This window comes from Papaver somniferum, chromosome 9, assembly GCF_003573695.1.
Source record: "Papaver somniferum cultivar HN1 chromosome 9, ASM357369v1, whole genome shotgun sequence".
NCBI lineage: Eukaryota > Viridiplantae > Streptophyta > Magnoliopsida > Ranunculales > Papaveraceae > Papaver > Papaver somniferum.
The window spans coordinates 2,618,244-2,632,906 of record NC_039366.1 but is presented as its reverse complement, the minus strand read 5'-3'; the positions used below and the strand labels follow the sequence as shown (position 1 = coordinate 2,632,906).

Here is a 14,663-nt window from a genome sequence, read left to right as displayed (position 1 = left end):
ATATATAGTTTGAGCTCGGATTCATGGAAAACATATGGTTCCTGCATTCCTTATAAACTTCCTCGAGGAGAGACTGGGGTGTTTCTAAATGGAGCACTCCAAGCACAAGTACTGAATCAAGAAAAAGAAAAGAGTCCCCAACAAGTAATCCAGAATCACAAGTAATACTTTCATTCAATTTGGAAGAAGAAATATTCAAAGAGATACCACTACCTGATGGTATGGACAGTAAATTTGACTACAGATTTGTTGATGTGTTGAGGGGTTACCTTTATTTGCTTTGTAGCGTTTCTAAGGTTGGTTTTGAGATTTGGGAGATGAAAGATTATGGGGTTAAAGAGTCTTGGTCTAAACTGTTTAAGACTGACAATCAACTAATCATGAATATCCCATCCTATAACTACTTTAGAAGCGCAGTGCCTTCAGAGAATGGTGGTCATGTAGTGTTTACCTGAAGAATGGCAGAAGAGTTCTTGTGTTGTGAGAATAAGCTTCAAAGAAGATGAAAATAGATATCATAAAAGAATACACTATATGAAAATGGAGTACATAGTCCAGATGGTTGCGTACATGGAGAGTTTAGTCTCAGTTAATTCGGGTACACGTATTCGGGATGTGCAGGAAGAAGAAAAGGACTACTATGAAGCAATCAAAGGCTTTAGAAGCAAGACAATCTGTGACCTTCTACTATGAATCATGTGCGTATTAAACAATAAATAAGGTATGCTAGAACAAATCATGTGCATTCATGAATAATGTATGAAGAATGTGAATAAGATCTACCTGTAACGATTATTCTAGTTTGATGAAATATCGTATAACATTCCCCGTTGTAAGAAGGCCAATAACAAAAAACCTAGACTGCAATGACAGGAAGGAAGATCCAGAGAAAATGCCAATTAAAAACTTCCTCGATTCTAGCAAGCAGCATGCAATCTTTATATCCTTACTGTCTACTGGCTATACTAATCATGTCAGGTTGCATAATTGAAATGTTAAAACCAACCACAAAAACAACTAAGCAAATAACATTAGAAGTGTAAGATCAAATATCATGTATCAATGAGGTTCATCTCTTTGTTTCAAGTGGATGCAGCATCACTGCCCCGAAGGAACCACCAAAAATAAAGTGCTAAACTACTCTCATGATGCCACATAACTGTGCACCACCTAAAACTGAAGTTTTTAAAAGACTCCCTCTGTAGATGTAAAACAGGGTGTTGCTAAGGAATGTACAGGAATTCCTTTAAAAGATAGTCGTTCAGGAGGTCAATATGTTAATCTGTTTCAACTATACCTAAGAATCACGGGTCTTACTACCAACTCTACTCACTGGTCATTACTATGAAATGTTATTATACTATACCATCAGCTTTTAAGTCCTCTTGCGCTTAGAGCTCTTCCACTGCTTAAGAATGAATGCGACCACTTCTTTCAGAGTAGCCTTTCTGTTCTCCTTGAAGTTCCACAATTCTGGAACAATGTACCTTCCACTAGGGTTATATTCGTTCATCTCCATGAGGGCAGTGGAGACAGCAGTGTAAACATCCTCACCAAAATCTCTTCTCAGACCCTTTAACTTCTCATCATCTTCGTTTATAATCTCCTGCATTAGCATAAGATTGATGCTCAGTGTAAAATAGATACTCATTCTTATTCGAGATAATAAACAAGGCTAAGCAACTGCATTATCTAGGACAAGGAACCAGAAGTGCTTTCGCATGATTTTGTCATCATTTTGAGTTTGATTCAACTATCCCTGTAAGAAGTCTTGGGTTTACTAAGGTCTCAATTTGCATAGTGTTTCAACCTTATACCTTTGCTAAAGTGGAAATTTTAACTTGGATGTAAACATTGTAAAGGAATTAGTGACAGGATAACCTTATAACCTGTAACATTTACAGACATGAACAGAAGAAATAGTGGCACACTCATACCTGATGACTATTTCCCACTTTGATGATTTTGTAAGGGTGCCAGTCCGGATCTCTAAGGTATTCTTCCCAGGCAGAGCACATCAGTGTAGCTTCATCACTTCCACTGCCATATTTCCTCTTACATGCTTCATGGAATGGTTTGTTATCAAGCTCCCCCATTCTTTTGACCCCAATGAGAGCACGACCAGTTGATATATCTCTCAGTCCCTACAAGCCAGAGAGGATTACAGCATAAGAATCCTCACAACAGAAAACGGACAAGAGCAAAAGCTAGAGAGAGAGAGAGAGAGAGAGAGAGAGAGAGAGAGAGAGGGAGAGGGAGAGGGAGAGGGAGAGGGAGAAACAGAGATTACAGTGATGAGTTCTTTACGAGCTTCTTGTAGCTCATCATTGCTTTTACGCTCCTTCACTACTAGAGCCTGGTTAAGATCTTCAAGACTTTCCAATTCTCCCTCTTTCTCTTCCAAGTTCTTAGACATTTCATCCATCTTTTTGTTGAATGCCTCGTCCGCATTATCTCCTCCCATGTGCTTCAGCACATTTAAATTCCCCTTCAACCGCTCAATTTCCAGCTCCAAAGCTTGTTTTGCATCCAATTGCTTCTCTAAAGCAAGTATTCTACTATGCAAGTTTTCCTTCTCTCTCTGACATAAACAAATATAACCAATTAAAATTTAGGTAAGATCCTGCTGAATTTAAAAAATATAAACACCAACAGATAATCTATCAAGATGTAACATCAGATAGTATACCTTCTGGTCTTCTGCTAGCTTAAGCACATTTTCATCTGCCTTCTTTTGCTCCACATTAGCCATTTCAAGAGAGCTATTCTTAGTGGCATTCTGCACACACAAACAATAACATCAATCAGCTACCATGACAAAGGACGAACAATATATATACAGGTTATACAGCTATACAAGAATGTTACCACAAGCTGTAGACTATGAATTCCATACTAAAACAGTAAAGATTATGGTTTCCATAAAATAACTAAAATAGACTAGTACTAGTTGATCAACAAGACAACCATGAAATCGTGCAGGACATTTTTTTTAACCAAGAACTAATAACTCACGAAAGCCGATAATAAAATTCAGTGCTTCTTACCTGTAATTTTTCCTCGGCTAGTTTGTTCCGCTCAGTTTCATTCTGGACCTCACGCTTTTCTAGTTCTGCTCTACGACGCTCGAGCTCCTTCCTTTGAGTGTCCAACTCTGACTTGACTTTACTGTGCTCCTGGCAGATCCTCTGGAAATGATTCTTCGCGGTCTGTTGCATCTTTAAGATTTCTGCCAAATACAGATCAAGCATGGGTCAGTGTTTGTAGCTGTAAATGCCATAACAGAAAATACAGAATAATATATAAATCTCCTAACATACCATCATTGTATTTTTGATGAAGCTTATCGTTCTGATTCATCAAGTTACTCAGAGATAGATTGGTTTCATTGTATTTGCACTCGATTTCTTTCATTTTCATACTTTTGACTTCAATATCATTTGCCAACTTAGAGACAAGTTTATTCGTCTTTCTCTCTTCTTCAGCCACAATATCAGCGGTAGTTTTTAGGTCCCCATTTTTTCTCAGGTGTTCAGCAACAATATTTCCAGCATCGTAGTCATCATCTCGTGCCACCCAGCCATATAGACTAGTCCCATAGTGCTTCTTTGCATACCAATCTCGCTTCCCATGATGATCCGCTTCAAAGTACTTCTCAAATGACATGGCATTGTGAAACCCAGGCCAGTCTTTGTTAAAAATTACAATAGCAAAACCTGAATGACCACGATAGTTCCAAAGAGGCTGCACCTTCACAGGATTAAACCCTTGCCTTATGAACTGGTCTCTTAGCTTAGAACCACTTTCTCCTACGTATTTTCCATCTTTCCATTCAGTAGGAAGGTTCGCAACAACACCCATCCAAGGATAGACAAAAAGTTCATCACGGTTCCGCTCAGCAGGTGGATCAGCCTCAACCTCAGGCTGAGCTTGAACCACTACTGGTGCTAGCTCCGTCTCCAGATATTTAGACAATCCCAAGTGGTTTGCCTTGTGTTTAGCACTCTTACTATGAGAACTCGCTATCCCAGTAGCGTGCTGCATGATATCCTTGTAGAGGTAGTCTCGCTTCTTTTTCCCTTGACAAAATGGACAGCGGAAGACATTCTCTCCGAATTTGACTTTGTGTTTCCCATTCTTCATCAATTCATACTCCTTGTCTCCATAATCATCAATCTCAGACTCGCTAATGTCTGAATCTTCATCAGAGCTCATTATGCTGTGTCACCTACAAGAAAATCACAACATTAAATCAATTAATAAAGTTCTATAAACAAGCCTAACCTACAAGATTCTTTTTGGCCAATATTTACTCCTACTCTGTAATCATCATATAACCATCAAATGGTACGCAGTCTCTACATTGAAACAATCTAAAAGCACAAGCACTAAGAAGTTACTCGGTAAACACATAATCACGCAGTTCACAACCTGCACAGTAATGCAAGCCTCTCCAACTTTCAGCAATCTACATTGTTTCATACATCTAAAGCAGGTAATGAACAACCTCACAGACAAAAACTCCTACTAATCACTTGCATTAATGCAAGCCTTTCCGACTTTCAGCTTTTCACACTGTTTCATAAAACTAAAGCAGGTAATGAACAACCTCGCAGAAAATAACTCCTAATAATCCCTTACAGTCATTTTCCCAAATGTGCAAAACAGAACAATGTCAACCACGGAACTCATGCTTGCCAAAAAGAAAACATATCGATGTAATAAGAAAACTAAATCTTAATACGATCAATCACTTCACTTTAAAACTCAAATAAATTCATTCAAACTAACAAAATCCTCAAGATATACAAGTTTTTCGCCAATGCAGTATAATACTACTGCCTGATCTAGTCGGAATATACAACATATGCAGGTTAAAAGAAAAATCAACTTCAAAGAAAACATTTTCATGCAGAATAATCAGTATTAACAGAGATCAGGAATGTAATCATACTGACAAACAAAATGAAAACACCAAACAGGTAGTCTCCATAAACCAATTGAGTACAGATTTCATAATAAACCACTTGAGTACAGATTTCATACTTAACAAAAACAACACAGGAAACTATATCACCCATATAATCCTCAAACATTCAATTCACTTCAAACACCCAACAAAATTACCCAAACTAACAAAATCGTCCAGCAAAACATATCATCCATCACCATATACAAATTAGAGTAAATAAACAGCATCAAGGGTAAAAATCATTTCTAGTACAACAAATCAAGTAAGCATACTCAACACACTCAGTATCAACATAATCAAGACAACTAAAGCATACTCGGTAGAATACAATGTACAAATTAGTAGACAAAAACTACTACACGCTCAGATTTGAAGAATAATCAACTTCCGAACAACAATCTCCCATGTAAAAGACTAAAACACACTCAAAATCACCATAATCTAACTTCAAAAGTGTGAAAATCAGGGAAAATAAGCCAAACATACTCAGATTTGAAGAAAACCCAACTCCATCCAAAAAAATTCCATGTAACAACCCTAAACAAACTAAGAAGAAACAAGATAAAACCAACATCATGCTTACCAGTAAAATACAATGTGAAAATCAGGGTAAAATAAACAAAAACATACTCAGATTTGACTAAAAATCATTTCCCCTAACAGAAATTCGTAGTAACAAAAACAAGACCAAAATCAGTGAAAAACAGTCCAAAAAAAATTAGCTAAACAAACACATTCACTACATTAACAAAATCAAGACTAAAACCACACAAACAAACAGAAAAACAAACGAAATCGGAACCGAAACATGCAAAAATCGAAACAAAATCAAAGAGTTAGGGTTTTTCTTACTTAATCCAAGATCTCTGAACAAAACTTCAAAACCTCCTTCCTTCACAACAAACAAGATCGGAAACTCTAGATTACGAAGCCGCAGATTATTTATGAAGATGATGATGGTGGTGGTGGTGAAATCGAAACCCTAAATCCGTATTGAAACGGCTTCAGGGTTTTTCACAGAGAGAGAGTGGAGGAGGAGAGAGAATGAGTGGAATTCTTTATGATTTCACCAAATGAAATGAGCTTTCCAGGTGGAGAATAGGGGATTATATAAGTGATGATGGTGCCGTTGATTTTACATTGTTTTTCACGGGCGCAGAAGTACGGATTGATCCGACGGTTATGCGGTGATAAAGTGGCGTGCCACCTCATAAAAGTTGATTCAGCGTTTAATTGTTGTATTAAATTATTAATCATTCGTGTGTAAGAAATATCTTATCCGTGATCATTAGAATTCACACACCACTAGTGTTTGGCTATGGGGTGAACACAGGTGCTCGAAACTGGCATTGTGACGTGTTTTTAACATGCAATTTGCATTCATTTTAATATTTTAACAAGTTTTACTCAAAATGTGCACGAAACTTCGGCGTACACGTCTTATCATTAGGGCTGAACATGGTGTCGGTTAACCGTTGGAAACCGACCGAACCAGACCAATAAGAAAGAAACCGAACCAAACCATTTAGATTTGGATTGGTTTGGTAGAAAAAATTGAAAAACCGACATTACTGGTTTGGTTTTGGTTTGACCTGAAAACCGAACCAAAAACCATTGGGGAACCGATTAATTTTTAAACTTAGTTTTTACTGTCGATTTAAAAGTATTAGATTCTACCCATTGATTTAGAGGATAAATAGAAACCCTAAATCTAATATTTCATTATGATACTCTCCCTCTTTCTCTTTCTCTCAACCGCCTCCCTTCTCCACCCCCAACTACAACTGCTGCTACTCGACTTTTTTCTTCCTGTCTTCCTTCTTTTTTATTTGTCAATAACTAAATTAAGATATATTATATATCTTCTTTCGATCTCTAGAATTAGAGTAAGCTTTAACTATTCTTGATTTTTCTTTTTTTGTCTGTATATTTGTGTAAACCAATACTATCGGCAACTACGATTTTTTATCTGTAAATTTGTGTATTTTTTTTTTGGTTTGACATAATTATTGGTTAACCAAAAACCACTGGGACAAACCGAAATCAACTGGAACCATTTGGAAACCGAACCAATGGTTAATGGATTGGTTTGGTTTAGATTTTTAGAAACCAATAGTATTGGTTTCGGTTTTGGTTTGGCTAGAAACCGAACCAAAACCGACCATGAACAGCCCTACTTATCATGGTATAACTGTGATATTATCTACTTGATGACTATTGGGTTTAGGTTGGGATTTTTGCCCTGCACGTTTGCCGGGAATACGCCTTCATTGTGTTATTTACAGGTAAGAAGTTGGGGAGAGTTCTTAAGTGTGTGAGAAGAAATTTGAGTTGATCAAGCCAAGGTTCGGGCATTTGGTTTTGTCCCTTTCGTTTTCTTATGACTTCTTGTTTATTCCAAATCTCAATTTTGCATATTTCCATCTCCACCGACAAAATCAGTTTCGTCGTGAGGATGTTTGAGGTTTTGAGCAGCTGGGCCTCTTCTTATGCTACCATATGATGGTTTATCTGGAAATCTAGATGTGACAAAATTTTCAGAAACATTGATCCTAATGGTGCTGTTACTGCTTTGAAAATCACTCAACACCTTTGCTCCCATGACAGGGTTCCTCACAAACCCAGTCATATCTTAAACAATATCTACTATCAAGCTAGCAGTGCTGAGGATAACTTGAGCACTCACACCAGAGGCAGACAGTTATAAGAAAAATTTGGAATCACTATTAGCATACATATTATGGAAGTTTATAATAATTTGGTTAATAGTGATGGATTTCGGTGTACTAATTTTGCTTTGGTGGGTCTTTCTTTCTCAGGCCAATGCATGGGAGCCAGGAATGTCAAAGACCCAGCAATTGGACTCAATAGATCAAGCAGGGCCTGCAGAGGAGCTCAACTAGCACTGACCTGGTGAAAAAGAGATGAAAAGGACCAATATCAACTTTGAAGCAGAAGGGGATGATATTCTACAAGCCTTTCACACAGCCTACAAAATTGCAGTACAACAACGGTTACATGGATTTCTCTAAAACTTATTATATTATAGATATTTGATATTTATAAGAGATTTTATACTGTCCAAACCTATTTTCGGAACATGTCCAAACAAATTACATGGATTTTTCTAAAACTTATTATATTATAGACCTTTTTAAGCAATTTTAAAAAATTAATGGGAGTACAAATACATCATAATTCTAAAATACCATGATGACTAGATGAGTAATTTTGAGATTCTATGGAACACATGTTCATGCCTGATTCTCAAGTGGCTCGGTCACTGCTCTTCTAATTGTATTAATATTTTTTCCAAATCGTGTCATTGTTAACGCAGTTACTGTGAAGATGACTACTTCAGTAACTCCTCATTAACGATCCAAATAGTGAGGCATCGTCTATAGAAGGTGCAAAATTTATTGATGGTGTTATTGACAAAGATACTACAATTCCCATGGTTATGCATCAGAAAAAGGAAACACCCATCTCAGGTATTTAAATCTACTCCAAATTCTAGTAAATCGAAAGGGGACTCACTGATTATAGTTGGAAAAATTGTATTTATAAGGATGAGAAAAAAAAAAGCATAAAATTGTTGTTGCACTGACATCAAGCCTTTCAATTCTCTTCAAAAAATATTTCGAACTTTTGTAAATAGTTTAATGAGTATAATAGGTCAAGGAAATAAAGCTTCAGGATATGATGAATTCCTTGCAACGTAATTGAACTCGAGGTTTGTGTTCCTTTGGTTCCACCAAGAATAATACATATTTGAAGTCTTTAATATGATGATTAGAAAGAAAAGGAAACATAGAGTTTTGATAACTTAGGTTGGGTTATCGCTAACCCGATTTCAACATCACTCATAGTGTTTATTTCTTAACAAATGCTATGTTGTCAAGTATCATATTAACTCTTCGTTTTCGAGGTCACGATATTCACGAAATTTCGATGATATTTTCTACACCTCTATTGATTTGAGATATAGTTCAAATCAGCTGCAAAAACCACAAGTCATTAAAGGTTCACATATTTTTCTTTTCCTTTCTTGTTACTCGATCCACTATTTTTCTTTTATTTCTTATCAAGAGTCGCCAGAAAATAATTATGAGTACAACCTCCTTCTTTTTTAAAACTAAATTTCAAAGAATTATTATCTAGGCAAATTTCTTTTTCTTCTTTCACATGTGAGCATCAAATATGGGTACAACCTGTTAGAATTTTTCTTTCTTATGAAGAGATGCAAGAAAATAATTATGGGTACAACCTCCTTCTTTCTTAAATTTAAATTTCAAAGCATTATTATCTAGGAAAACTTCTTCTTATTCTTTCACATGTGAGCACCAACTATGGGTAAAACCTGTTAGAATATTTTGTGTTTTTCCCAACAAATCTCATATGGTTCAAGTAATTCTTGTTTAGTTTAAGTTAAGCATGATTTGTGTGATCTGTTTTGTGGTTTTTTTATGGCCTAATCTTGCTTTAAAGACTAGCTTAAGGTTATTGCTTGATACGGTTGAGTCTAAGCATGACATATTCTTTAGCTTGACATGTCATATGCTTGATAAGTGTCAATCAATTTATATCCAAAAAACAAAGGTTGGGTTTACAAACTGATTGAACTACGCACAACCTGTGATATTTCAATTATATAAACAAATATAATGCGGAAAAGAACTAACACAGACACCAGAAATTTTGTTAACGAGGAAACCGCAAATGCATAAAAACCCCGGTATCTAGTCCAGATTTGAACACCACACTGTATTAAGCCGCTACAGACGCTAGGCTACTACAAGTTAACTTCAGACTGGAATGTAGTTGAGACCTAACGAAGTATCACACCGATTAAGGTACATCCGTGTTCCTAACGCCTCTAGAACCACGTCGGATTCTGCGCACTTGATTCCCTTAGCTGAACTCACTCACAATTAAGAGTTGCTACGACCCAAAGTCGAAGACTTATAAACAAATTTGTCTCCCACATATAAGTCTATTCTGATAGATAAATCTGTTTCCCACAGAAGTAGCTACGAAGTTTTGTTCCGTCTTATGATAAATCAAGATGAACAGATGAACAGGAACCAACTAATAATTGGGTCTTATACTCCCGAAGAGCAGCCTAGAAATTTTAGTCACCTCATAACAACTTAACTGTATGGTAGTAGAAAAAGTTATTGCGAAATCACAAAGTCTGAGACGAAGAACTTTGTGATTAGTTTTTATATCTTAACTATCAAAGATAAATCTCGAGCAAATGTTTGAGAAGATAGTACTTAATACGATAGAACAAGTAAGATCAGAATACGCAACAATATAGAAAATAGTTGGATATGGCTTCACGAATCCCAAATAAAGTCTTCAAGTCGTTAACCATAATGGTTTTAGAAAAGCCTAGGTTAAATGATAATCGACTCTAGTACGCAACCAGGACATAGGAAAGTGTTGGGATTTAGTTTTCCAGTTGCTAGAGTTCTCCCTTATATATTCATTTAAATCAGGGTTGCTAACAATCAAAGCTAAGGTAGCTTAGTAACAAAGCTTTTAATATTCACCGTTAGATGAAATCCTGATTTAAGATTCAAGCTAAGTCTGCTTAGAAATAAAGAAAATAATCTACACCATTATATGGTCTTAGCTTGTTACACACAAATGAAATATACATTCATTTAGATATGGGTAACCATACCTAAACGTGTATATTGAGTTGGCTCAATAACAGTTAATCGAAGTTACCATATAAACACTTTTGTCTTAACCACATTCATCTAACACTTCTAGATCAAATATGATGATCAATCAAACATGAAAGATAATCAAATGAATCTAATTGTGTTTCACATAGAGTTTTTCAATTGTTCACTACCTCATAGAAATACATATGAACAAATTGAAACAAAATCGGATTGATTCGTAATCGTATAAAGTATTTATACAAGAATCAATTTATGAACATTAAGTCGCGGTTTGCAAAGATTGCATACCTTAATTCATAAATGTTTTAGTTTTTGAGTATGAGAATCATACTTAATGGATTTTAGAACTTAAACCATTGTGTTCGCAAACTAGGTATGCGAACAACAGCTCCGGACCCTGGCATGTCCAGACGTTCACAAACCAGGTACGCGAACAGTTGTCCCGTACCCAATTCAGGTAGAACCGTTCGCATACTAGGTATGCAAACAAGGTTCCCGAACCTTAACAGTTAAAACCGTTCGCATACTAGGTATGCAAACAAGGTTCCCGAACCTGAATCATAACAATATAGTTCACATACTAGGTATGCATACCGTACATAACAATATAGTTCACGGCACCCTCAGCTCAACCGTGTACCGCGGCGCCCTAATCGAGTTTCTACACTCCATGATAGAGAACTTAGTACCTTAGTCTTTCGACTAATGAGTCCCTACCAGATAGGATTTTATTTCGCCCCCAACATCCATGACTCAGGTTCCAGGGTTGGTATGGCTTTCGCCCAAGCCATGTATTACTAGGTTTTCCCCAATTATGACGCGCATTAGGGATTATTTATATTTCCTCTTGCACAAGCGCGAACTAGGGTGCACGCCACAATTGGATACCTAGCCTCCCTAGTTATAGGTTTTATATTTTGTTCCCCATAGTGAGGTCTTATTTTGGAGGTCTTATTTTTGCCTCGTTTTTCTACATGCATGTTAGGAGTATATGTTGTAGAATGAATATAATTTTTCTATTAATAACCTTTGCTTGTACAATTCTGATTTTCCTTTCTCTTTTTTATTCGCACAAATAGGAATATCGTACTAATACGTTATAATAATCTATGAGCTATTTCGCCCTTTTATTTCTTTACCCACTTCACATATAGGTAGTACTTTTGAATTGATGTTGTCGCGCGTCATAACCCTAATACTGTTTTAGATATTTCTTGTTATAAAGCCTACTCTCTATTTTCTCCATATTTCTTCCATCCCTTTTCAGTAACTTGTATATCCCATCACCAACATACTTCTTCACCACATAAGGTCCGACCCATGTTACTTTCCCTTTCTTCTTTCTCCCTTGTTTTGGATATGGTGGCATTTCCCTCATAGCTAATTCTCCTGGTTGGAATTCTCCCCTGCTGTATTGCTTCGCGTATTCATGCTTTTCTGCTTCTTTGACTGCTTTCATGTGAATTTCATTACTGCTGGTCCCTTCTTCATTTTTCATTTTTATCCCAGCATCTTCTTCTTTCGATGATTCCTCATTTTATGGTAATTATCAACTTCTCATTCTTTCGTTATGAAAGTAACCATCAATCTTTCGCACCTCTTGCTTTCTTCTGCATCACGCTTCCAATTTATTCTTTTATTCGCACGCACTTCACCTTTCTCAACATCAATTTCATTGCATGTTTTCGCTTCATTAGTGTCTCCTCTGATGATTCCAACGCCTTGAGGTAATGGGAACTTAATACATTGATGATATGTAGAAGCCACACCCAGAAAGTTATGCAACTATGGTCTTCCAATTAATGCATTGTATGGAGATTCAACATCCACGACACAAAAGGTTATTTCCGTAGAGATTGTCTTGAGAGGGATTCGCATAGTAACTTCCCCTTTTGGCTTGTTGGTTGATCCATTAAAGTCGTATATTTTATAAGTTGAAGGAATAAAATATTCATATTTTCCTCCCATCGTCTTGTATGCATGGTAGAATAGAATATCCACCGAGCTTCCAGAGTCAATTAGTATCCTATTTATCTCCCATGTGACATACTCTTCATCTTCTCCTTTGTACAATTTTTCTTTTGGTATTATCTCCAGCTTAACCACAAGTGGACTCTCATGAAGTTCGCCTCCTCCAGGTACTTCTTCTGCGCTAAATGTGATTGGTTGCTTCTGCCATTACTTGAGATTTCGTATCATTGCTAGATTCAGTATTTCCTTTCCTTCAGCATTCCTCGCATATACTCGACTCAGCACATGGTCATGAAAGTCTTCTATACTTTTTGACAAATGTATTATTGAGTTACAATGTAGATTCTTGGCATTCACTCCCACTTCTATTAGAAAGGTGTTTTTGCCTTTGTCCGCTCCTTACATCTGTCTACCTGTTGTTGGTTGCGGTGGTGGTGGAGGAGGTAGTGGTGTAGCTAGTAAGTGGTTAATCTTTCCTTGTACAATCATTCTTAATATGATTCGTTGTATTTTCTTACAGTTACTCGTTGTGTGGACATGGAAACGATGATAAGCACATAATTCTTTACTTCTTTTTCCAGACGGTGGTTCTTTCCCTAGATTAGGTGGTGGTGCTATATCCTTCATTAATATAACAACTTCCCAGACTTTATCCACTGTTGTGTTAAGAGGTGGCATCCTGATCTCTGCACAGACTCTGTAGTTCGCGCCTTGATTGTAATACCTCCTATTTCCTCCATATCCATCTCCATGATTGTCGTAACTTGCGACTTTGTTGTTTCCTCCATGATTACTGTATTTCCTCTCTTTATATTCTTGCTCATACATTTCTTGGTATCTGCTACTCATGGATACCTGCTTTTGTTGGTATTCTACAATTAATTTCTCTTTGCTTCCCTGAGAAGTGCTCGCAATTTTCGCCATCCTTGGTAATAGACTTGCATTTCCTATCTTTTCGCTCGTGATTGCAACCGGGTAGGACTCCATATCTCTCTGCTTTTCTTCAAGAGCGATATACTCTTCCTGGTATTCGCGTAGGTCCGCCATCGTTATTCTGTCTTTCATCCTGAATATCTGTGTAAACAATAAGTCAGTTGGAAACAATGCATTGATGAATGCTAAGATAAGATTTCTTTCATCGCCTCGCCCTGCCATTTCACTACTCATTGTCCTCCATCTATTGGTCATATCTCACAGACTTTCATTCGTTCTCCTTCGTAGGCTGAATACTTTCTCAATTCCTGGTCTTTGCATATTGATGCTGATGTATTGTCCCAATAACAAACTATGCAAGTGCTCGAATGATTTTATTCAACCTACTGGCAATCCATCGAACCACTTCAAGGCTTCTCTTGCAAGGCTCGCCGTGAAGTATTTACATAGGACCGCATCATTGTCTTCATATTATAACAAAGCTAAGATGTGTGTTTTTATATGTTGGATTGCGCATATGGATCCATCAAAGATGATAGGAAACGTAGGTAGCGTACACTTTCTTGGTATCGTTACTAATTGTATCCGCCGTGCGAAGGATGTCCTTGCTGCTTCTTCTAGCTGTCATCTTCCCACATCTTTCCATTTTGTTACTAATTCTCTTAACTCTGCTATTTCTCATAAAATTTCACCATTTGGGAATATGTCTTCTTGTTGTTGCCTAGGTCTTTTCAATCGTGCTTGCCGCAATCTGTTTTCGTGCCTGCTTTGTCGTATGGCTTCTTCTAGTTCTTATCATTCTTCATCGTTTATTCTTTCTTTTTGCCTTTCCCTTTCATTTCTTGTGCATTCCTATACAGATCTATCCCTCTGGTTTTGCTGTATCAGCATCTCTCTTCCATGTAGTATCATCCTTGCATGTTCTGCATCATTCTCTCGCTGTTCTTCATCATGCATGTGGTTGTATTCTCCATTTCTCTCCAATATACCTTCTCTACGATGTCCTCGCCTAAGTTCATCCTCACCTACTTGGACATACCGATCTTCGCACTCCTCCTGCGATTTTTCGTTCACCTGAAAAGTGTTATCTG

General features: G+C 36.9%; 2 protein-coding genes across 5 annotated transcripts; both read right to left on the bottom strand.

Moving 5' to 3' along the window:
• Positions 1-235: 235 nt before the first annotated feature.
• LOC113309736 (protein INVOLVED IN DE NOVO 2-like) lies at positions 236-6,035 on the bottom strand. 4 transcript variants are annotated; one of them, XR_003340726.1, is made up of 9 exons: positions 5,825-6,035; positions 3,321-4,228; positions 3,048-3,229; positions 2,690-2,779; positions 2,291-2,581; positions 1,938-2,144; positions 1,367-1,606; positions 784-861; positions 236-451 (listed from the first exon to the last, which is right to left on the bottom strand). XR_003340726.1 is itself a non-coding variant. In XM_026558248.1 (8 exons), the coding sequence occupies exons 2-7, from the start codon at positions 4,213-4,215 to the stop codon at positions 1,376-1,378; spliced, it is 1,896 nt and encodes a 631-aa protein (XP_026414033.1). In that variant the 5' UTR covers positions 4,216-4,228; positions 5,825-6,035; the 3' UTR covers positions 588-861; positions 1,367-1,375. The 4 variants fall into 4 exon arrangements, 3 of the variants coding, with proteins under 3 accessions (XP_026414033.1, XP_026414031.1, XP_026414032.1); XM_026558248.1 differs by lacking the exon at positions 236-451 and having other exon boundaries at positions 588-861; XM_026558246.1 differs by lacking the exons at positions 236-451; positions 784-861 and having other exon boundaries at positions 1,011-1,606.
• A 7,003-nt stretch (positions 6,036-13,038) lies between these two features.
• Positions 13,039-13,806, bottom strand: LOC113311154. The gene has a single exon (XM_026560007.1). It carries the CDS (start codon positions 13,804-13,806, stop codon positions 13,039-13,041), a length of 768 nt encoding a protein of 255 aa, XP_026415792.1.
• Between the last annotated feature and the right edge of the window lie 857 nt (positions 13,807-14,663).